The 24,300-nt window shown below is 45.5% G+C and overlaps 1 protein-coding gene across 6 annotated transcripts in view; it reads left to right on the forward strand.

Annotated features, from left to right (window-relative positions):
• SMARCC2 (SWI/SNF related BAF chromatin remodeling complex subunit C2) overlaps nucleotides 1-24,300 on the forward strand; it is a 494,788-nt gene that overhangs the window by 432,999 nt on the left and 37,489 nt on the right. For 2 of the 6 annotated variants that reach the window (XM_069230569.1, XM_069230570.1), the window contains 2 exons: nucleotides 1,396-1,783; nucleotides 2,442-2,525. In XM_069230569.1, coding sequence (XP_069086670.1) covers nucleotides 1,396-1,783; nucleotides 2,442-2,525 — 472 coding nt within the window. Of the gene's footprint in view, nucleotides 1-1,395; nucleotides 1,784-2,441; nucleotides 2,859-24,300 lie in introns of all 6 variants that reach the window. The other 4 variants (XM_069230565.1, XM_069230566.1, XM_069230568.1 and 1 more) reach the window with 2 other exon arrangements.

Raw genomic sequence — 24,300 nt, forward strand, 5'->3', positions numbered from 1 at the left:
TTAGTCTAAGCCTAGTTCTTGCCTGTCGATGTATAGACAGGTTGCCAGAAATGACAGCTGCACCTGAAGACCTCGACTTCCTGGTAGTCCAAGTTCACAAGCAAGGTGCACCCCAATTCATTCCCATTGTTGCCTCTTTAGAGGGAGTCAAAGAGGATTGTGGCGTTTGGAACACAATGTTCTCTTCTGCTAGCCTACCCTTGAGGTCGGTAAATGCTGGTTGCCTATTGAGTCCCTAAATGCATGTCCTCTTTGACATGGCCAGTGAGATCTTGCTGGTGGTCCAATAAGAATTTAGAGGATTGTTGACTCAAACTATTCAGTGTATGGCCAAATATGTGATTCATGCTGACCTGGATACCAGGAATTTTCTAGGGTGTGTTAACAATACTAGTGTGGTGCTGGGTCGCAGTGTGTGTGCGCGATCTACATATTTTTCGGTTGATGTATAGGCATCCCTTAAGGGTATGCCTTTCGGAAACTGAAGGCTATTCAACAACAAATTTGATTTTGCATTAGAACACCTAATGAGAGCTGGGCTACAGCACACTCCCCAGGCTTTTCAGCCCCTTCCACACACTATCCTCACCAGCTAAGAGCTTCCAGAGCTACTCAAGAGGGCTAGAATTCATATACCACAGGAGTCACCTCAGTCCTTTTGAGGTCGGGGATGCGGCTCTGGCATTCAATACACAGGTTCTCATGGGCATCGGACCTCCAAGCCCCCCTTTTCTTTGGCAACAGCTTCCAAGCCACTTTAATTTGCTTTTAGTGGTGCACAACTGCTCTGTTGGAGACAAGATTGAGTGCTTTCTCCCAGTGTGGTGATCCATCACATCAGACAAATGTCTTCAAAATTGTTCAGCATAGCTATGCCCCACCACTTATTTTTGCCCAGGGCACCTTACACCCACATCAGACCAGCTCCCAGAGGAAGGCCTGTTCATTCTCATGCAAGAGATACAAGCTGGACTCTCTGAAGGCGACAGTGAGCGGGTTCTGGACTCTGAATTAAGGACAGTTTCTTCATACCGAAGAAGGATGGAGGGCTTCAGCCCATCTTAGGTCTTTTCCCTCTGATTGCCTTCCTGCAGGATGACAATGTAATTGTTTTCTCTAGATACTCAGTTATTTGCATTGATAGTGGGGCTTTGTTGTTAATGGGAGTTCTCTGATGGGGAGGAAAGTATATTGAATGGTTCTCCATGGTTCAGCAGATTTTTGTTTGGTAAGTTGTGCAGGAAGAGAAAGCATTGTCTATGTATCACTGTGTATCACTCTGAGAAAATGAAGTAGTTTAAGAAACTGGATAGCATTCTACAAGAGTATACACTACTTGTGATGGTTCAGTAGATGTTACTAGCACTTGTTTATCTTTGGCATTTGTACTTGCAGTTGGAGTACCAGAGGCAGCAACTACTGGCAGATCGACAAGCGTTTCACATGGAACAACTCAAGTATGCTGAGATGAGGGCTCGCCAACAGCACTTCCAACAGATCCACCAGCAGCAGCCACCACCACCGGCTATGTTGGGCAACCAGGTGGTGTCAACATCAGGGGCCCCTATGGCCCCCACAGCTCATTCCATTCCCCAGCCATCCACCATGGCTGCAAGCATGGTGGGACAGACTGGTGTCTCTGCTTCAGGGGAACAAAGTGTATCCACTCCCCCTTCCCTGGGGGAGAGGTCACAGCTGCAGGTTCCACCCCCACCAACGCATCAGGGTGGGATGCCGCAGCAGACAACTGCCCAGTCAAACCAGCCACCTGCTGCAGCCCTCGGTAAGTAGATGTTTTGTGTAGGACCTCTTGGTTGGCAAGCAGAGGGGTGGTTGTGTGGCATTCCATACTGAGCTCAAATGGAACACACTATCTCACAACCCCTAGGGGTCTATTACACCTCCACTTCTTGGCCCTCAGTTGGCCCACCTCATGGCATACAATGTTGGCTTTTTTCAGTGGTTTATTACTCTTTCGTTCTTAGCCTAACACTGATAAATGTTGGATATCATTTTGCCCATTTCTAGCTACTGAATAACTGGGGAGGGGGTGTGGTTGTGGGGGTTTGTTTCCCTTTTGCTCAGTATGTTTAGCAATGTACTCAGTATGTTTATCTGTGCTCTAACCACTCCTTTGTTTCTGAGCTACTCTTGCCTGCATATTTCCTGGGCTCTCACAGCTTGCTTGTTTGTGGACCCATCATGCCCTTTGTGTTCCTGGGGTCCCCCATGCCTTACTTGTTGTTTGATTCTGCTTGCCTTGTTTGTCCCTAGGCCCGCCATGCTTTTTACATGTTCAAGTCTGCAACCTCTTACATATTTAAAATGTCCTTTGCTTCACCAAGCTTTGCGTATTCGGAGTCCACTACCACTAATCTTCGCTGTTCTTGTTGCTGTTCATTCTCTTTCTGTAAATATTAAATCTGGTTCTTTCTCTTTAGGTCAGACTCCATTTCCAAGCCCCCCTCCTCCCTCTTCGATGATGCCAGCGAATGTGCCCGTGAACATGAACTCGACAGTGCCGGGTAATGCTCCAGCTGGTATGCTGTGTGGAATTCCCTTATCCATCCCATATAACCTGCCTAATAATGTAGCAGAGACCATGAATATTAACCTTCCTCCTAACATTCCCTCTCCTTCAGTGCATGGTATCCTCCCCTGCAGCATGCCTGGGGGTATGCTCACTCCCTCTCACCTGCCTGTAACAATGCCCCCAAGGGCACTTGCAACAGCCGTACCACCTCCCACGACATCCTCCATCCCTCTCATCTCGGGCACCACAACAGCTGCATCACACAGTCCAGCCATCGTAGCTGCCATGCAGGGGAGCTTTGTACCAGGTGCCAGTCTATCTCCAGGTGAGATTCTGTAATGTATGCAGGACTATTGTGTCTTGTGAGTCTTCAAAATTCACACCCCACTGTAAGGAAACAAGCTGAGAATATGTGGCCTGGGTAGAGTGGTTTTAAGAGCACTCCCTCCTGACCCGTACCATCCGTTAACTTGGAAATAGAACAGGTCAGAATGCTTTTTTCTGGTGTCATGCACCAAGTATTTTTTAATTTAAAATGTTTATTAGCATTTCAGAAAAAAATCAAGTACAAGAAGGCTAACTGTGTGTGAAACTGAAACTACAACAGCTATGTAGCATGGTCTACATATGTTTTGACCACAGTGTGCCTTAGTTTAAACTTTTGTGGTCAGACTTAGGGATGTATAATAATGACAGTATTGTATCCTGCTGTCAGACTTGCTGCTGACAATCTGTAGGGTATGACAGATGATAAAGTCCAAAATGTTTCCCACAATAACAACAAATCTAGTGAGAAACGTTGGCTTGTGGAAGATTGTGTTTATGTATGTGAGACAGATGAGTGCCCATATTGTGTCTAACTGTCTAGCTAGTAGGTGAAAGTTAAAGAGCTGTCTGTCCAAAGATGAAGTCCAAAATGCAGCCCATTGTAAAGATATAACTTGTGCGTACTTGAGGTGGGAGATATTGTCTCAGTGTTAAGAAATTAGGAAAGCTTCTGTGGCTTTATGTACACTTCAGTGAAAGTTGTCCCCTTTAGTTGCATGAATCGAAAATGTGCTCCCAACAATTCTTCTATGCCCCATTGATGATTGGAATACAATACGTGGAACACAGTACTCCCATACCTTATCTTCCCTCTCTGTTGGGTCCAGTAAGCCAGACTTTAAGCATTTTTTCTTCAGTGACGCTTTTCTCCATGTCTTGAGCTGCTTGTGTGAAGCACTCTTTCAAGCCTTTAATTTTCCTATTGGTCCCATTTATATGATTGTTTAAAAAGACACATCACTTTCTGAAGAGAATTACTCTATAACTTACAAATGTCTGATCTAAATCTAGTACTCCTTGTTTGCCATTTTCTCTAAATAGTACCTAAATCAGACCCATGCATGCCCTAATAAGTAGTTTACTCACAGGTCCTATGTCCAGTAGTTTACTAACTTCAGATGTTGTAATATTTTATTTCTAACAACTCTGGCCCTTCTGTCTATCCTTTTCTTTCAAATAGTGCACCCGGGATGCTAGAGTTTTCACAGTGTGACTGATTACTAGCAAGCTGCTTATTTCTCAGGACATCACACTTGTGTCACAAAAAAGTCCAAACATAACAATACAATGACACATTACACCTACCTCCTCTGTTCTCTTATCAGTGCTCAAATGTCAGCTCCTAACATGTAGGAGTCATGCTCAGCTGTTCAAATAGTTATTCAATTTGAGATTGTTTCCCAGTTTTTTTTGTTCCATTTTACTTTTTTCCCATCATGAGCAAATGCATTTCAAGTTATAAAAACTAAAGCGAATGCAGGAAGGTGATGTCGGAGGCTAGCACCCATGACTACTCTATGAGCTATCCGACAGAGACTTTTAGACACAGATTACTTAATTTAGAATAATTCCCAGGCTGAATGCAGAAAATCTTGAACAGTACCTCTGCTTGCCAGTATTTACCATTGTCCGTGCCAGAAGTGACGTGTGTGGGGTCCTTTTATAGGTGTTACCCCAGTGTGCTGACATCACTTCTTTTCTTTCTGTGCCATCAGCGCAGTTCCGGAAGAGTGACTTTAGTCCTTTTTGGATTACCTTTTTCGACTTTCTTTCAAAATTATTTTTGAGCTAAGCTCCCATTGTGCACAAGTGATGTCCCTCAAAGAACCTTGTCAGGCTTAAGTTTAAATCCTGTAGATCCTGTCACAGTTAGATGTCTGTGACAGACCTCCCACCTGGTGTTCTTGTGGTGCCTGGAGCTGGACCACCACTCCAAGGTCTGTACATACTGTCGAGCGAGGTACCTCACGGTGTTCTGGGAGTATGCCTTAAAGCTCCTGGTCACCAGACAACTCTGCGCTGTTCCAGAGCCCTGTCACAAGGAAGGTCCTGGGCCCATCTGCGGAGGTTAAGATCTAGAACCTCCCCCTACCTAGATAACTGGTTGTTGAACTCGGGCTCGGGCTCGCCCCAAGCAGTCATCTCCCACCTTCAGACTACAGCGGGACCTCCTGCTTTCTCTGGGGTTAACTATAATATGCCAAAGTCACACCTGACTCCCAGTCAGATGCTCCTCTTCATAGGAGCCATTCTAGACACAGTTCTGTTGCGCGCCTACCCTTTGAGCTGCGATTCCAGGATAATCAGGCTATGATACCAATGTTTCAGACTCTATCCTGGATTACAGTGAGTCTGACTCTGAGGCTCTTGGGTGTCTTGGGCCCCTGCATCTGGCTGATAAAGCATTCCTGCTGGCAAATGTGGGCTCTGCATTGGAATCTGGAATCCCAGTGAACGCTGCATCAGGGGAATCTCTCCTACCTTGTAGAGATATTGGGGGGCCATGTCAACGTCAACACCAATTGTCAAGTCCAGTACCCGTCTGTCGGCTGTCCGCACAGCCCCAGGAAGATTTCATGTTGCCCAAGGGTCTTTGGCATGAAGCAGAGGCTAGGGGCAGCTCGCCAGGGACCAAAGGGGCATAGCTCATCTCACTCCTGGTTTGTCACTCACTCGATGTGTTGGGGGGGTGGGGGGGTAGGAGTATACACTGACACCGCCTTCACTGAGCATCCTGTGGGCCCTAGAGCCCTCTGCAGGGTGTAGTAGTCCTCCAACCATGCCGGAGCACACATTCACAGGCTCGGGCCTGACCTGGGCCCCTCTGTGCCATTCTGCAGCTGCATCCTGGAGGATAAAGTGTAGCATGCCCCCTTTGACCCCGGGTCCCAAAGCAGGTCCTATTTCTCGCCAGTGAAGGCCCCCCGATAATCCGAGAACAGTAAGTGGGGGGAGGGTGGGGGGTGCAGGGCATTCACCGCTCTCCTGAGGGGTCTGGGCTGGGCCCTCCACTGCTATTGGTGTAGGTTGTGCCTGCCCGGGAGCCTTCCTGTCGCTCCCTCTGTGTCACCGGAGCAGTATGATCCAACATCCAGGGCCCTCTCAGCCCTATCCAGTAGTCTGCTGCATTCTGATTGTCGCTCTGGAGTTAGGCCACGCCCCTGCCTCTCAGGCACAGGGCCTCGTCACATCTCAATTGCCAGTCCTTGTGTGCTACTTTACTGCCAACAGGGCCGCCTCAGGTCCCCCGCTGCATCTTCAAAGCACTGACCATGCCTGATTCCACGTGGATTCTACGGATTAAGCATGAGCCACCATCTTGCTCGTGAGGCTGCCCAATTGGGGACTGCTGCTGATCCCCAGGACCTTACAATGTGCAGACTAGGGCACCGCAGCACCTCCAGAAATGCTCCTCTAAATCAGGCTGCACAGGAACTCAGCACAGCTGCCATCTTGGCCTTCTAGGCCACACCCCACTTGGAAGGGTGTCTTCCAGCTATATGTGGCTGTAGATACACATGTTCTGCATATCTCTGCCAGCTAGTGTGGTTCTGGATGCATGCAAGCTGTTTTTCTTCAAAGAAGTCTTTCAAGTCACAAGATAAAGCCACTCCTCCTCTTGGTGATAATGCACATGGACAGTGACTCCATTGTTAGATGGTTTTCTTTCCGCCGTCAGGTACGGATGTGTTTTTCAGTGCTCTGATTCAAGACCGTTTTGAGCGCTCTTTGGTTCATAGTTCACTACCATACTCGTTGGTATTGTTCTCAAGAAAACCATTGCCTGTCAATTCAACATGCTCCACTTGTGGCCTTCGAGCCTCGCCCATTCAGGCCTGTTATTCACCTAATCGGCTTCGACCAACAATGCACTGCTAATTGAACAAACTCCAGTTCGCTTCTGTTCCATGCTAAATACACGCTGACCGACCTCCACCAGGTTTGCAACCTCTGCCTGTCTTCTTATCATAACAATGATGATTTTGAGGTCTGTCGATCCTTATGATCGAGCAAGACTTTGTGGGACTGTTGGGCGCATTGTAGAGGAATGCAGCGCAAGGATTTTGACGAGGCTCCTGACATTTTTGGAAGATGAAGAACTGCACAAGACCTCGGCAGCTGAAGAAGAGGCCTTTTCCATCCAGGACTTCGGCCTTGAGATTGGGTTACAGACCCAAGACTTTCCTCTAGGTCAGCATGCCAGGAGTATCCATGCCCCTGTGCAGCTGCCCAAGAGACACTCTGTTCCCAACGAAACTACCACTCACGGGCCAACTCTTCCATCTACTAATGACACCTCGGGCTCACCACTAAAAGCAAAGCCGAAACTACCTTCTGCGCCGAGCCGACCTGCCTCGGCACCAACCATCTGCCTCATTGGCTCTGAGCACCCCGTCCACTTCAGCACCGAGTACCACTTTGCCGAAACCGTAATCTCTTTCGGACCCAAAACCCTCCACATCGGCATTGGCCCCAGAACCGATACGCTAAACCATACAGGAGCAACTTGATCCAAAGCAAAAGAAACTGCATATACAGCCTCTCACTGGTCATATTTTAGCAGAAGCTGTGCAGCCGGCAATCCTACCATTGAAGCGCCAACTCTCTTTTGAAGTGGCTTTAGATTTACAGGTACCTCCTAAGAGGAAGAAGGACATAGCATCCTGTCCTCTGCAGCCTCTTCTTCCTGCTTCACCACCACCTCAGCCACCTGTCCACCACCACTTCCTTCACCACACCACTCACATAGTGATATAAGGCATTTAGCGGACATCACACCACAGGGCTCCCCACAGTCATACACTGGGGGGTGAGGGGTGGTGATCCATATCAACTGCCCAAAGATCCTTGGGACAGCTGTGATGTTGATTCCCCCAGGTGATACCAACCCAGACCTCTACCCGACTAAGCCATCGCTCCTTGATGATGCAACATCTTTCCAAGAACTGAAGGCTAGACTGCAGCATATCGCCAGGGCCCTTTACACAAAGACCCCATCAAAGAATATTTTCTCTTTGAAACACTCTCCAGTACCAGTAGGGCATGTCAATACCTTCCTATGTTGAAGGGGTTGCTTCCCCACTTGGGTGATGTTTTTAAAGATCCAGTGAGGGCATGCATTATTACACCCAAGGTCGATAAAAAAAAAATTAAGCGGCACCCTCAGACCCAGTTTACATGAAGGGCCACCTCCCCACTCTGGCTCACTGGTGGTACCTAATGCCCGTAAGAGGACAAATTCCCAGACCACAGCGGATGCTCCTTCACATGATAGTGTCCAAGCTCATTGACGCTTTGGGGAAAAGAGTGGCAAGATATGATAGACTGCTGAATTCAAGCCAGAGGTGCAGCAAACACTTTTAAATGTCCCATTTGACGTACATCTGGTGGACTAAACATTCGAAAAAATGAAAAAGGACTAACTCAATGGGTGGCGCCTAACCCCAACTCCTTGTGGCTCCTTTCGGCGTTCTGCATATAAACAGGGAGCCAAATCTACACCGTCAGTCAGATGTGTCTACCTTCCATGTACAGGCAACTATCAGACCTCACCTTCAAGGGGATATTACAGAGGCACATACAGAGGAAACCATTCCAGGGGTTGCAGAAAGGGTGCCTCTGCTGGCACCGCACCCTCCACCTCTAAACAGTCACTCTCTTCTCATTCCCCCTGACCATCTAACACCTGTCAGGGAAAACTACAGCATTTCATTTCCACCTGGGAAAACTTAACATCATATCAGTGGGTGTTGGACATTATCCAACATAGTTATTGTATGGAACTCATCACCACACCTCCAAACGTCCCACCTCGCAAACACAAACTCTTTATAGAACATCAAAACCCACTCAAACAAGACGTACAGGTTCTGTTGCACTACAGGGCCATAGAGCTTGCCCCTCTTCAACAACAAGGCTTAGGTGTATACTCTCTATACTTTATAATCCCCAAAAAGACAGGTCACTATGGCCCATATTAAACCTCAGAACCTCAAATCATTTCATCCTATCAGAACATTTCCACGTGCTCACTCTTCAAGATGTGATCCAACTGCTCCAACGGAGCAACTTTGTCAGAACTAGCCTTAAAGGATACTTAATTTCACATCCTGATCCATCCAGGTCACTGCGAATACCTCAGGTTTGTTATAGCGGGAAGGAATTACCAGTTCAAGGTGCTTCATTTTGGAGTCACCCCATGTGTTAATCAAATGCCTTATACTAGAAGCAGCACATCTGCGCAGGCAGAATATTCATGTCTTACCATATCTAGACACCCAGCTCATCAAAGCCATTACACCCGTCATGTCAACAACACACTCAGACCACTCTACAACTTCTCCACCAACTAGGGTTTACCATCAACATATAGAAGTCACACCTCCAACCTTCACACATTCAGCAGTATCTAGTGGCTATTCTCAACACACAACGATTAGCCTACCCAAACTTAGCCAGGATTCAGAACATCCACGTGCTACTACAACAGTTTAATTGGAGCTAACACATAAGTCATGCGACTCCTAGCATTATGGCATCTTGAATTGAAGTAGTACCACATGCAAGACTACATGTGCGCCCGCTGCAAGAATGTCTGGCACGCCAATGGTTTCAGTCACTGTAAATTACAAAATCTAGTTTTAGTTGACAGCCGCACTCATCACTGTCTGCAGTGGTGGAACACAAAACCTATCAAAGGAAAGGTCATTCCTCAATCCTGTTCCCTAGATCATTTTCACAGCGGATGCATTCCTCACAGAATGGGGTACTCACCTATTGGATCTCACTGTTCTGGGTCACCAAACACCAGGATCTTTGTCAGCTACCTCGAGCTTCAAGCTGTTTACCTAGCATTGAAAAAGTTTCTAACGCACCTGATAGGCAAGGTTGTCGTGGTCCATACAGACAACATGACAATTATGTTTTACCTACAAAAACAGAGGGGGGCACACTCCCTACAGTTATCACGCATATCTGAGACAATTTGTCATTGGGCAATATGTCACAATGTCCCCCTGCTAGCCGAACACCTCCCAAGAATGGACAACAACTTTGCTGATGTCCTAAGAAGGACACGGCAACAAGTCTACGAGTGGGAACTGCACCCCCAAGTCGTCCTCCCATAATTCCACAAGTGGGGTTGCCACAGATAGACTTGCTTGCAACCACAGATAACGCAAAATGCCCAAACTTTGCCTCCAGGCTCCCACACCAACTATCCAGGGGCAATGCTCAATGGATGAACTGGTCAGGGATATTTGCCTTTGCTTTTCCATCTCTCCCTCTTCTTCCATTTGTGGTTCGGAAGATCAGGCAAATGTCGCTCACCCTCATTCTGGTAGCTCCTACTTGGGCTCATCAACTGTGGTTCACCACACTAGTCAAGCTCCCCATAGTTCCCCACGAGCAGCTTCACCTCAACCCAGATCTTAGTCAAAACCATGGAGAAATCCGGCATCCAAACCCAAAGGAACTCAACTTTGCGATTTTGCTCCTGAGGTAATAGTATTTGGTTACCTTAATCTCCCACCTGAATGTATGACCATTCTCAAAGAAGCTCGTAGACCCACAACTGGAGCGTGTTACGCAGCTAAGTGGAAAAGATTGATTTTCTACAGTTGCAGTAAACACATTGATCCATTTGGGTGCAACTGTTCAAAACATTGTCTGCTATCTTCTCCATCTGCAGACCTCTGGTCTTACTTACACTTCAGTACGCTTCCATTTAGCTGCAGTGGCTGCCTATCTGCAAAACAGGGAACATTCATCCTTGTTTAAGGTATCAGTTATTAAGGCATTTATAGATGGCCTTAAAAGAGTAATTCCACCTAGAGTTCCTCCTTGCCTGCATGGAATCTCAGCATTGTGCTCACCAGACTTAATGGGTCTACCATTCGAACCATTGCATAACTGACCCCTCCAGTTTCTCTCTTGGAAGGTTGCGTTTTTGGTAAACATTACTTCACTTAGGGGTGTCAGTGAGCTCCAGGCATTAACCTTGGAAGAACCTTTTCCAGCTACATAGAGATAAGGTAGAACTTTAAACTAACACAAACTTCCTCCCAAAAGTGGTTTCCACTTCCCACCTTAATCAGTCAGTTGAATTACCTGTTTTCTTTCACCAATCTGATTCAGTGGCAGAAAGGGCCCTTCATACACTAGAAGTAAAAAGAGCTTTAAAGATTAAATTGACAGAACGAAAGAATTTTGTAGAACCAATTAACTCTTTGTTCCTTTTTTGCCCCCTCACAAAGGAAAGCCTGCATCTAACTCAGGCATTTCCAGATGCTTAATTACTTGCATTCAGACATGTTACACCAAAGCTAAAGGAAATTTGCCCACACCTTTTAGAGCACACACTACCCATAAGATAGGAACTTCTTCGGCTTTCCTGGGAAAAATCCTAGTAGCTGAAATTTGTAAAGCAGCTTCATGGTCTTCGCCACACACTTTAACTAAACATTATTGTGTGGATGTGTTAGCATGCCAACAAGCAAATATAGGACAGGCAGTACTACGTTCCCTTTTGCAAACAACTGCAACATCCACGCTATCTAGAGTGCTCTGCCTTACAGTCTGTGCAGTGTATGTGTATCTACAGCCACACATGCCTCAAACAGAAAATGTTAGTTACCCTTAAGCATCTGTTTGTGGCATGTAGTGCTGTAGATTCACATGCACACATCCTTCTCCCTGGACACCTGTGGCCGTTCTAGTTCCTTTTTCTGGTTTCTTTGCACGGACATCTCTTTACTGATGATTACTGACACTCTATTCTCACCCGCCTGTGGGAAAACAGTGACACTCTATTCTCACCCGCCTGCGGGAAAACAATCTAACAATGGAGTCAGTGCCCATGCGCATTATCACCAAGATTAGGGGTGTAGGAAGCTGGCCTGGTGTGTGGTGGGTACCTATGGCACTTGCACCTTATACAAGGTCCTGGTATCCCCTATTAGTGAGGTGTAGGAGTGTCTAGAAGCCAGGCTCCCTATAGGTGGCTGTGGATGAGCAGCCAAGGCTTATCTAGGAGACACGCAAAGCTCATGCAATACCACTGTAGTCACACAGAACTTAGACACATGACAGAAAACACTCAGTTGTACAAAAATAAAGGTACTTTGTTTTTGGAACAAATCACCACAAAATACTAGACAGGTAACCAACCTTAGGAGGTAAGTAAAACACTAGAAATCCTCAATAGGCATAGAAAAGGTTAGAAAACAGTGCAAATAATAATAACCAATAGTGACTAGAGACCCTGTGATTCTCTGAGGGACCCTCCTCAGTGTTCAGATCCTCTCTAACACTGGGGGGTAGACTCTTCCTCGTCCTCCTCCTCCTAGCTACCAGCTTGTTCCTGGTCATAATGGAGGAGGAGGCCAAGAACCAGAGCCTTATTAGGATTCTTCCCTATCTTCAGGTTCCTACTCTTGCACACTTCCCTCAGTTTTTGGAAGGTGAGATTCTAATAGGGAGAATCCATGTTCTGAGATGTGCTAGATACTAAAGACATGTTGGTGCTAGAGTGGTGTAGGGTGTGCCTAACCTCCTTAACGTCTAGTCTCTTTCTAGAGAAGTTTGGATAAGAGGCTATGGCAGACCCCTCTTGTACCCAAACTTTAAGAGACTTGCTACTAGGTATAAGTGTAAACCTAACTAGTGAGTGGTCTTTCTTGCAGTGCTTATCCCACCGCTGCACCACCAATGTAAGAAGCTGGCCTGGTGTGTGGTGGATACCTATGGTACCTACACTTTATTCCAGGTGTTCCCTCTTAGTGAAGTGTAGGCAGTGTCTAGAAGCCAGGCTATCTAGAAGTAGCTATGGATGAGCAGCCAAAGCTTATCTAGGAGACATGCAATGCTCATGAAATACCGCTGTGATCACACAACACTTACACACAGGAAAGAAAACACTCAGTTGTACAAAACTAAAGGTACTTTAATTTTGGAACAATTCACCTTAAAATACTAGACAGGTAACCCTCCCTTAGGAGGTAAGTAATACAATAAATATATACACTAGCAATCAGAAACGGGCATAGAAAAGGTTAGAAAACAGTGGAAATGGAAATAACCAATAGTGACCCTAGGGGGAGCATAAACCATATACTAAAACAATGGAATGCGAACAAGATACCCCCACCTAGGTAAATAAAATGTGTAGAGGGGAGCTGGGAGTACTAGAAAACTACAGAGGGAAGTTTCACAGTACCCCCCAGCAACCAGGAATGCAGGAGTAAAACACTGGATTTTCCCCACACCACACAAAAGTAGTAAAAGAAGAAAAAGAAGACACCCAGTGAAGGCTAAAGGGAACCAGCGGTGGATTCCTGAAGAAAGAAGACGTGCAGCGAGGGGACCAAGTCCAAGAGTCAAAGTGGAGTCCAGGAGAAGTAGGAGGTACTACCCACCCAGCTGTGGATGCAGGAATTGGTCGATGGTGATGAACAACAGGTCAGCACTACATCCCTGGAGCGGGAGAATAGTTCCTGATGGATGCAAATGAAGCCCCACGCGGGAAGGGAGATTGCAAACGGGTGTTGGTGCAGGAATTCCACCAACAAGCCTTGGCAAAGGCAAACTCGCAGTTAGTGGAAAATAGGTGCTGCCGGGTACCAGCAAGGCCCAGGAGGGAGAGTCACAGGGGACCCTCATCATAGCAGAGTCTACAGGAACCGAGGCAGCACCCACAGGATGTGGACACAGGAGTCGCAGAAGAGGCCCATGCATCACTACAAACGCTGCAGGAGGCTGTGGTTTGCAGGATGGAGTGCTGGGAGCTGGAGCTACATGTCGCCTGAAGATCCCTTGGAGGAGATGCAAACAAGCCTTGGCAGCTGCAAGAGACAGCGCATGGCGGTACTGTCCTTCGTGGGAAGGCAAAGGCTTACCTCCACCAAAGTTGGACAGCTGCCATAATACGTTTAAATAGCAAGTACCCTTGGGGTTTGAATCAGGATGAGGAACTTTTTGTTCATGTGGGTTGAGTTTATGAAAATTTACAGTAATTTTGGGTTATATGAGAGAGGGGTTTGGAATCACGTGGTTATAGGCTTACATCATAGTGGTTCAGATACACCCCCAAGAGAGATTATAAAGATATGTGTTTAAATTGGAGTTATCAATGGTATTTAAATGCTATAGCTGATTATTATAATTTGATGTGATACATTCTTAGGAATGATACTAGATGAAAAATCAATTTTTCTTTAGTTATTATTTTTATTTGTTTTCAAATAAATTTAAGAATTAGGAATTTGAACTTCAAAAGAAATTAAAATTGATAATCTTAGAAAAATGTGTAATAAGAGTATATATATGATGGATCAGGGTAGTATTTTGTTAGGGATATTTCTTCTATGTTTAGTAGACTTAGTCTATATTTTCTACGGGGGATGGGTCCTCTGTAAAAGGTTTTTGGCTGGAAGAAGACCGCAATGGTTGAAACCCGTTGCCATTGATGTAAGCCATTAAATAATGCGTTTGGAGTTGCCTGGAGTGCTGGCGTTTCTTTAAAAAAATGTGCTACTGTGTGTAAGATAATTACGGGTCCTGCGCCCGTAGCTGTGCACCGACTCCGACTGGCGGGAAAAGGAAGAAAGGCAGGAACTGAGGAACTGATTTGTATATGTATAAGTGTATATATATATATCTATATAGATATATATATATAAATATATATATATATATATATGTTCGATGGCATGTGTAGCTGCAGGTACACATGCTGTGCTCTGTTCCTGCCATCTAGTGTTGTGCTCGGAGTGTTACAAGTTGTTTTTCTTCGAAGAAGTCTTTTCGAGTCACGGGACCGAGTGACTCCTCCCTTTCGGCTCCATTGCGCATGGGCATCGACTCCATCTTAGATTGTTTTCTTTCCGCCATCGGGTTCGGACGTGTTCCTCTTCGCTCCGTAATTCGAATCGGGAAAACTTAGAAATACATCGAAATCCGTCGGTATTGTTGCGTTCGGGACCGGTTTAGTATAGATACATCGGCACCAACAACACAACCGCTTTGGCGGCCCTTCGGGGCTTCCGCACTCAACCAAGGCCTGGTCGGCCCGACCACACCCATCGTCGAAGACTCATGGACCGGACCCCCTTCCGTTTCTGTCCGACGTGTCATGCCAAGTAACCTTATACAGACCAGCATTGGGTCTGTAATCTGTGTTTGTCGCAAGAACACAGAGAGGATACCTGTGAGGCCTGCAAGGCTTTTCGATCCAAGAAGACCTTAAGAGATCGACGGGCACGGCGTTTGCAGATGGCATCGAAGTCGACACAACACCTCGACGTCGAGGAGGAAGAAATGACTATTTCGATCCAGGGTTCGGAATCGGATGACTCCGACGGGGACCGGCCACCGACGGCAGCACAAAAAGTGAGTACACCTGCCCCGACCCAACCCCAAAGTCAAATGAAGAAACAGAAGGCCTCGGGGACACCACTGCCAGAAGGTCATGGCTCGACCCACAAGAAAAGCGGTGAGCAAATAACATCTTCGGCACTGAAAAAGGCCAAGATCGTGCTGAAGTCTTCCGACTCGGGTCGAGAAACCGGCATCGAAAAGAGTCGACATTGATTGGTTGAATCGAACAAGCCTCGAAAGAGCCTCTTGGAGCTGAGACCGACCGTATCCATGGGTGTTTCGGTATTGAAAAAAACGGCTTCGAAGCCGAAAAAGACTTCTTTCATTGAAGAAGAACAGGGGCTATCCCAACTTAGAGAGGCACAGGTTTGAGCAGGAACTGGATTTGGAAGAGCTTGACCAAACTCAACCAAGGCCACAAATCCAAAAGGACACGTGAAAATTCAAACCATCCCTCCGTTCAAGTTCAAAAGAAAATTGGCTTTTCATGAGACTGAAACTGAGCAACCAAAAGCAAAAGTGGTTAGAGAAAGGTCACCACTCCCACATTTCTCACCACAAACGTCGCCACCTCACTCGCCACAACGGACAAGGTTACCAGTTGGCACACCAGTGGCACAGTCACCCACACATACTGTGCTGACGCAGGACGATGAAGAGCCCTGGGACCTATATGACCCACCAGTCTCAGACAACAGTCCTGAGTGTTATCCTTCAAAGCCTTCTCCTCCAGAGCATAGCACATCCTACACGCAAGTACTGGCTAGAGCAGCGACATTCCATAATGTCACTATGCACTCAGAACCAGTGGAGGATGACTTTCTTTTTAACACACTGGAATCCATCATATCAAAGCCTGCCAATGTTACCAGGCATGCTTAAGCATGCACAACAGGTCTTTCAGGAACCGGTGAAAGGAAGGGCCATTACACCAAGGGTCGAGAAAAAATATAAACCTCCCCCGTCAGACCCTGTGTTTATTACACAACAGCTCCCTCCGGACTTTGTTGTAGTGGGAGCCGCAAGAAAGGGGGCAAATTCTCAATCGTCAGGGGATGCGCCACCCCCTGATAAAGAAAGCCGTAAGTTCGACGCGGCAGGGAAAAGGATGGCATCGCAAGCGGCCAACCAGTGGCGTATCGCCAATTCCTAAGCCCTCGCCTGTTACGACAGAGCACATTGGGACGAAATGCAGGATATTATCTAACATTTACCAAATGAACATCAGAAACAGGTGGTGGAGGAGGGACAGGCCATCTCCAACAACCAAATCCGTTCTGCACTGGATTCTGCTGATACAGCAGCACGGACTGTCAATACAGCAGTTACCATCAGGAGGCATGCATGGCTACGAAGTTCTGGTTTTAAGCCAGAAATACAGCAGGTGGTATTAAATATGCCGTTCACCCAACAATAACTATTTGGGCCGGAGGTGGACACTGCGATAGAGAAAATGAAGAAGGACACAGACTCGGCCAAAGCCATGGGCACGCTCTATTCTTTCCAGTATAGGGGAACATTTAGGAAGCCACAGTTTAGGGGAGGGTTCAGACAGCAACCCTCAGAGCCATCCACCTCCCAAACAAAACCCACTTACCAGTCTCAGTACCAGAGAGGGAGGTTTTGTGGTTCATACAGGGGACAGTACCCAAGAGCAAGGGGAAAATGTCAGCCTGCCAAGCAGACCCCTAGTAACAAACATTGACTTCAATGTCACACTCCCCCAACACACATCACCGGTGGGGGGGGGAAGATTAACAAAATACCAAAAAAATTGGTCAGACATTACCACGGACACATGGGTTCTATCAATTATCCAACATGATTACTGCATAGAGTTCATACAATTCCCTCCAGATGTTCCCCCAAGGATGCACAAACTGTCAGCACAACATCTAGACCTACTACAAATAGAGGTGCAAGCACTACTAACAAAACAGGCCATAGAATTAGTACCACACCCTCAAAAAGGAACAGGGGTTTACTCCCTATATTTCCTTATTCCCAAAAAAGACAAAACACTAAGACCAATTCTAGATCTCAGAACGTTAAATCTCTTCATCAAATCAGATCATTTCCACATGATCACACTACAAGACGTAGTTCCCTTACTAAAACAGGGAGAATGCATGGCAACACTGGATCTAAAGGATGCGTATTTCCACATACCCATTCATCTATCTCACAGGAAATACCTCAGATTTGTAATACAGGGCAACCATTACCAATTCAAAGTATTGCCCTTCGGGATAACAACAGCACCCAGAGTATTCACAAAATGCCTAGCTGTAGTAGCAGCTCATATAAAAAGACATCACATGCACGTATTCCCGTATCTAGACGACTGGCTAATAAAAGCCAACACTCAACACCGGTGTCAAAGTCACACGCAATATGTAATAGATACTCTACACAAACTAGGGTTTTCTATATATTACCAGAAATCTCACTTGCAACCATCCCAAATACAACAATACTTGGGAGCCACACTCAACACGCAAAAAGCAATTGCCACTCCAAGTCCACAAAGAGTTCAATTGTTTCAAAATATAGGGTCAAGCATACAACCAAACCAACAATATACGGTCAGGTTTGTAATGAAACTAATAGGCATGATGTCCTCATGCATCGCTATTGTCCCAAACGCATGGCTACTCATGCGGCCTTTACAACAGTGCCTAGCAAAACAATGGACGCAGGCACAGGGTCAACTTCAAGATCTAGTGTTGATAGACCGCCAAACACACTCTTCGCTTCAATGGTGGAACCCTGTAAATTTAAACAAAGGGCGGCCATTTCAAGACCCAGTGCCTCACGCCATTATCACAACAGACGCTTCCATGATTGGGTGGGAAGCACACCTCAACAATCACAGTATACAAGGTCAGTGGGACAATCAACAAAAACAACACATAAATCTTCTAGAACTACTAGCAGTCTTTCTAGCACTAAACGTTTTTCAACCCCTTCTAGTCCACAAACACATTCTTGTCAAAACAGACAATATGACAACAATGTACTATATAAACAAACGGGGGGACACACTCGTCACAATTGTGCCTCCTAGCACAAAAAAATTGGCATTGGGCAATTCACAACAACATTCGCCTGATAGCACAATATGTACCAGGCATTCACAATCAGTTAGCCGACAATCTCAGTCAAGATCACCAGCAAACTCACGAGTGGGAAATACATCCCCAGATTCTACAGGATTACTTCCACTGCTGGGAGACACCAGACATAGATCTGTTTGCAACAAAACAAAATGCCAAATGCCAAAACTTCACATCCAGGTACCCACACCCTCAGTCCAAGGGCAAATGATCAGTTGGTCAGGGATATTTGCTTACGCTTTTCCCCCTCTCCCACTCATTCCTTTCCTGGTTAACAAACTGAGTCAAAACAAACTCAAACTAATACTCCTAGCACCAACGTGGGCTCGCCAACCGTGGTATACCACACTGTTAGATTTCTCAGTAGTACCTCACATCAAACTCCCAAACAGGCCAGATCTGTTAACACAACACAAACAGATCAGACACCCCAATCCAGCGTCGCTCAACCTAGCAATCTGGCTCCTGAAGTCTTAGAATTTGGCTATCTAAACCTTTCAAATGAGTGTATGGAAGTCATTAAACAGGCTAGAAAACCGACAACAAGGCATTGTTATGCTAATAAATGGAAAAGGTTTGTTTTCTACTGCCAAGCAAATCAAATCACACCGTTAGAGGCCTCCATACAAAACATTGAGAGTTACTTACTACACTTACAAAAAGCTAATCTCGCTTTTTCTTCCATCAAAATTCATCTCACTGCAATCTCTGCTTACCTGCAGATTAAACATACAACATCACTTTTTAGAATCCCAGTTATTAAAGCCTTTATTGAAGGACTAAAAAGGATCATACCTCCAAGAACCCTACCAGTACCCTCGTAGAATCTTAATATTGTACTTACAGGATTCATGGGTCCAGCATTTGAACCCATGCATTCTTGTCAAATCCAATTCTTAACTTGGAAGGTAGCTTTTCTAATAGCCATCACTTCACTACGAAGAGTTAGCGAAATACAGACGTTTACTATCGAAGAACCCTTTATACAAATACACAAACATAAAGTGGTTCTCCGTACAAATCCAAAGTTTTTACCAAAAGTCATATCACCGTTTCATCTAAACCAAACAGTTGAGCTCCCAGTCTTCTTCCCGCAACCAGACTCGGTAGCAGAAAGAACACTGCACACATTAGACATAAAGAGAGCGCTAATGTATTACATAGACAGAACAAAATAATTTCGTAAAACTAAACAATTGTTCGTTGCTTTCCAAAAAACCCCATGCTGGTAACCCTATATCCAAACAGGGCATAGCCAGATGGATAGTCAAATGCATTCAGACCTGTTACCTCAAAGGTAAAAGAGAATTACCCATTACACCAATGGCACACTCCACTAGAAAGAAAGGAGCAACAATGGTCTTTCTAGGTAATATACCAATGACAGAGATTTGTAAGGGAGCCACTTGGTCTACACCTCATACCTTTACTAAACATTACTGTGTAGATGTGTTATCAACACAACAAGCCACAGTAGGACAGGCTGTATTAAGAACATTATTTCAAACAACTTCAAATCCTACATGCTGACCAATGCTTTCGGGAGGATTACTGCTTTGTAGTCTATGCACAGCATGTGTATCTGCAGCTACACATGCCATTGAACGGAAAATGTCACTTACCCAGGGTACATCTGTTCGGGGCATGTTGCGTTGCAGAGTCACATGCGCCCTCCCACCTCCCCGGGAGCCTGTAGCCGTTTAAGATGCATTAAATTTATATGTAAATAAATATTCCTTTACCACAAACTATGTACATACATATCTACCCCATTGTATGTACATCTTTAGTATCCTCATTCTACCACTCCTACCTCACCCTATGCGGGGAAAACAATCTAAGATGGAGTCGATGCCCATGCGCAATGGAGCCGAAAGGGAGGTGTCACTCGGTCCTGTGACTCGAAAAGACTTCTTTGAAGAAAAACAACTTGTAACACTCCGAGACCAACACTAGATGCCAGGAACAGTGCACAGCATGTGAATCTGCAGCGCAACATGCCACGAACAGATGTACACTGGGTAAGTGACATTTTCCATATAAAATATTTTTTTTCTCGCTGAACAAAACTAAGCTTCCCTGCCCTCTCTTGCCTCTGTACAGGCCCACCCATCCCTACTGTCTTCCATGGTCCTTTGAGTATGCCCCTGTCCCCTTCCTCTTGCCCATCATAGTCCTTTGTGCTGCTAGTAACTCTCCCACTTGCCGGGTATGCCCCTGTCCCCTCCCACCTGCCTTGTGTGGTCAGCTTTTTGTGTCTGGCTCCCTCCCAACTTCCCTCCGTTGTCAGTGTGTATGTCATTATAGTCTCACTGGCCCTTCATGTGTTGTGTTGTGCTTCCAGTGCCCATCCTGTCTACCCTCCATGGTCAGCTTGCTGCTCCAGCCCTGCCCCCTACCCTCCTTTTTCCATGTGCATGCCCCTATCTCCCCCTCCTGCCTTGTCTGGTCTGTTGTTGTGCCCCTGCCCCCTCCTTCCTGCCCTTCTTAGCCTGTTATGCTGCAGCTTTCCCTCATGTCTTTCCGGTATGGTCAGCTTGCAGCCCTTGCCACTTTCTCCTCTCTGTTGTCCATGTGCATGGCCCTGTCCCCTTCCTATTTCTTTCCATGGTCTTTTGTGCAGCACTGCCATCCCGCTTGACTTGTGTGGTGTATTGTGCTGTTGCAATCCCTGATGCCGGCCCTGTAAGGTCAGTTTGGTGCCCCTGCCCATCTCCCTCCCGCCCTCTGTTATTCAAGTCAATGTCCCTATCCCATTCCTTCTGCCCTCAGTTATCCAATGTACCATGCTTGCCAACATTTCGACCTTAGTAAGAGGGAGATTTTGAAACAAAACCTAGGGAATTGATTTTCCCCATTGACTTATATTGAAAAAGACAATATTTTAGGCAGGAGACTGATAAAATAAAGCTCTTTTGGGTTTAAAAAGATCTGGAGTCTCCTACCTGAATTGTGTCTGTTGACATGTATGGTTGTACTGCCACTTCCTCTTCCTTCTGCCATCAATGGTCTGTTATATTGCCACAGCCTCTCTTGCCTGTCCTGCATGGTTGGTTTGTTACCCATGCCCCCCTTTTCCCCTGCCCTCTATAGTCCCTTGTGCTGCAACTACCTCTCCCACTGCCCAGCGCCATCAACCTTTTACCTCTACACCCTCCCCTCTGCCCTCAATTATGAGCCCTGCCCCTGATATCTGCCACCCCACAGTATTTTAATAAACAACTAGATTGCTGACATACTATATTTATTACAAAAGTGTGGCACATCTAACGTCATCTTGATGTAATCAAAGCTGTAATACCTAAAGCATTTCCTTTAGAAATTAATAGAAATGAGAGGGTCTTACTCCCACAGAAATGATGGTTACTGCTCTAAAAAAATAAAACGGGGGCATTTTTTCTGAGTTCTCAAATAGCGACAAAGGATGTTTAAATTTTTTGCTATTTTTTTTTATCCAGTCATCACTTGATTATATGTTGCACTTAGGGGAAAGAATGTGGTGTTATGGCCAGAGCCGCAGACTTTGCAACTAGGGAACCAGGTTCAAGTTTCAGTGTCAGCTCGACATCCTGAGATTCTGGTCAAATCACTTAACCTCCTCATGCCTAAATCCCAAAAAGAATGTGTTCTTGTGTAATGTAACTGATGCCCATGTAAAGCACTCCAATACCTTTGGGTCAGGTCAGTGCTGTATAAAACTGCACAAAAAAAAACAAAAAAAAATTAAGTGTTTGCACACTTTTGTCATTGGGCTACGCTTGGGCTATATTTGGGTGATATATGTGCTACATTTGGGCTGTATTTTTCCTCTGGTGGCCATCTTGGGAGCCTCCTTTATTATGAAGCTCCCTAATGTCCTAATTTACTTGCAGTATCCTCTGTACAAAATGCTTTCAGTTTTCCACTTCGATTCCATCAAGATGACGGTCAGATGTGCCACACTTGTGTCATAAATTAAGAACGTGCATGTTTCAGACTACATGTTGGAATATTTCAACGAAATAGAAGAGGAAGATATTTGAGAACTCACTTAAAATGTGTCCTAAGTTTTCTTTCTACAGCACTAACCATAATTTCTATACCAAAATGAACCCCCTCATTTTGTTCCTTTCTAAATTAAATGTTTTAAGTTTTGCAGTTCGTTTTAATCAAGATTGCTTCAATTGTGCCACATTTTTGTCATAAGTAAGAATGTTAGCACTCAAGTTGTTCTTTAAAACACTCTGGGAGCCTGTAGTAGAGCACAGGGGAATTAACTGAAAGGCTGCTCCTGTTGGACTTCATTCTCATATGGCTGAGAAAGATAGTGTGAATTTGCAGAAACTGTGCTCTCATTTTAGCTTCTGGATGTATGAGAGAATAGTTCTCTCTCAAACCTGATTCATGAAATCCCAGCAGAAGGCTTTTTCACAGGGTGAAATCACTTTAGCACCAAATAATTTATATTGTAACTAAAATCTGTTATCATCCTTTATATGCTCTCCTTTTTGTAACCCTCAACGACTGCCATTCACTGCAGTGCATTTAAATAGGTGCTATCATGTATATTGCTCACAAGATGGTTGCCATCACTTTCTGGTTGAAGTGCTGACAGCCAATCGGATCGCACCTTGAGAGCTCTGTTTTGGTTCCGCCCAGATATACAAATTTGGATTTTTCTTTAATATCTCAAAAACTCTGAACAGATTCACACCAAATAAGAAAAAGGGTGATCTGCGGGCCAAACCCTACCTTGGGTGCAAAATATTATGACCAAAGGAGTAAGCCTTCATTATAACAGGAAAACTCCAAATCAGCTGTGGTTTACACTGCCTTTAGGAAGCAAGAGTGTCCAGCTTCTCAGTTTTCTCCTGCCCTTGAAAAGTAGGATGGACATTTTAAACTAGGGTAGAAAAGTTTAATTGAGAGCTTCCTTCTCCTTGAAACAAATAAACCCTTCACTGGCTATGTCCTGTTCTACTTTACAAAATGTATACATACTTGAGCTGCGATAGAGTAGTTAAAACCAACATAGAGAAAACAGATGTAACCACCTGACAATATTTTTTTCCATGTACATTCAGACATCCTCAGTAACTAATTTCTTCTGATGGGTACTTCTGACCACAGAATGCTTCTCAAGCAGTACCTTTGGCGCCTGTAAGTGTGTTGTGCGGCTCCACTCCAGCATCGTGTAGAGCCTCATATTGTCTCCACTTGTGCACGCTTTCATCAATTTCTTTCTTTCCATGCCACCAAATGCGGATGAAGTGATCCCTCTAATTTTTTTTACGAGATTCTTTTCTCTTGAAAATTACTTTAAAACACAGTATGTAAGGGAATGTCACGTCTCAAAACTACAGGGTTTCAACTTTACAAGGGCTGTCACAAACAGATGTCTGTAATAGATCCCCACCAGGTATGCTTTTGGTGCTTGGGACACAACTCCTGCAACGAGTGCGCCCAGATAAACCCAAAGAACTTATAGGACCACCTTACACTGGAAGACTCCATGCTGGTCAAGGTCGAAAGAGAAGTCCCATTCCCAAAGCCATTTCTGTGCCAGGTCTTCTGGGAGGTCAAAGTCATCGGGTAAGTCAAAAATCAAACGCAACAAGTCCAACTGGGTCTCTGCTCCTTTCTGTCACTCTAACTCCAGAGAAGGGGATAAGGAGTAAACCTGCCTCTCTGTTTCACTCCCAAGCTCCATCTCCTTCTGAGCCGATTCCAGAACTAGTCCCAATACACCCCCGATTTTTCAGGCCTGTTGGTGATTTCACAGTAGCTAGAATAGGTCAGTGAAGCAATGCTGTGTTTATTTGGCACTCTACCGGCCTCCTCTACTGCGCCTTCTGGCCCCAAGGAACCACAAGGACCTCCAGTTGGGTCTAAGTTGGTGATCCTCCTTCCTCACCAGTTGGACTCTCTGAACCCACTACAAGTTTCGCACTGGCTCCAATGCCTACTTCT

This window comes from Pleurodeles waltl, chromosome 4_2 (genome assembly GCF_031143425.1).
Source record: "Pleurodeles waltl isolate 20211129_DDA chromosome 4_2, aPleWal1.hap1.20221129, whole genome shotgun sequence".
Taxonomy (NCBI): domain Eukaryota; kingdom Metazoa; phylum Chordata; class Amphibia; order Caudata; family Salamandridae; genus Pleurodeles; species Pleurodeles waltl.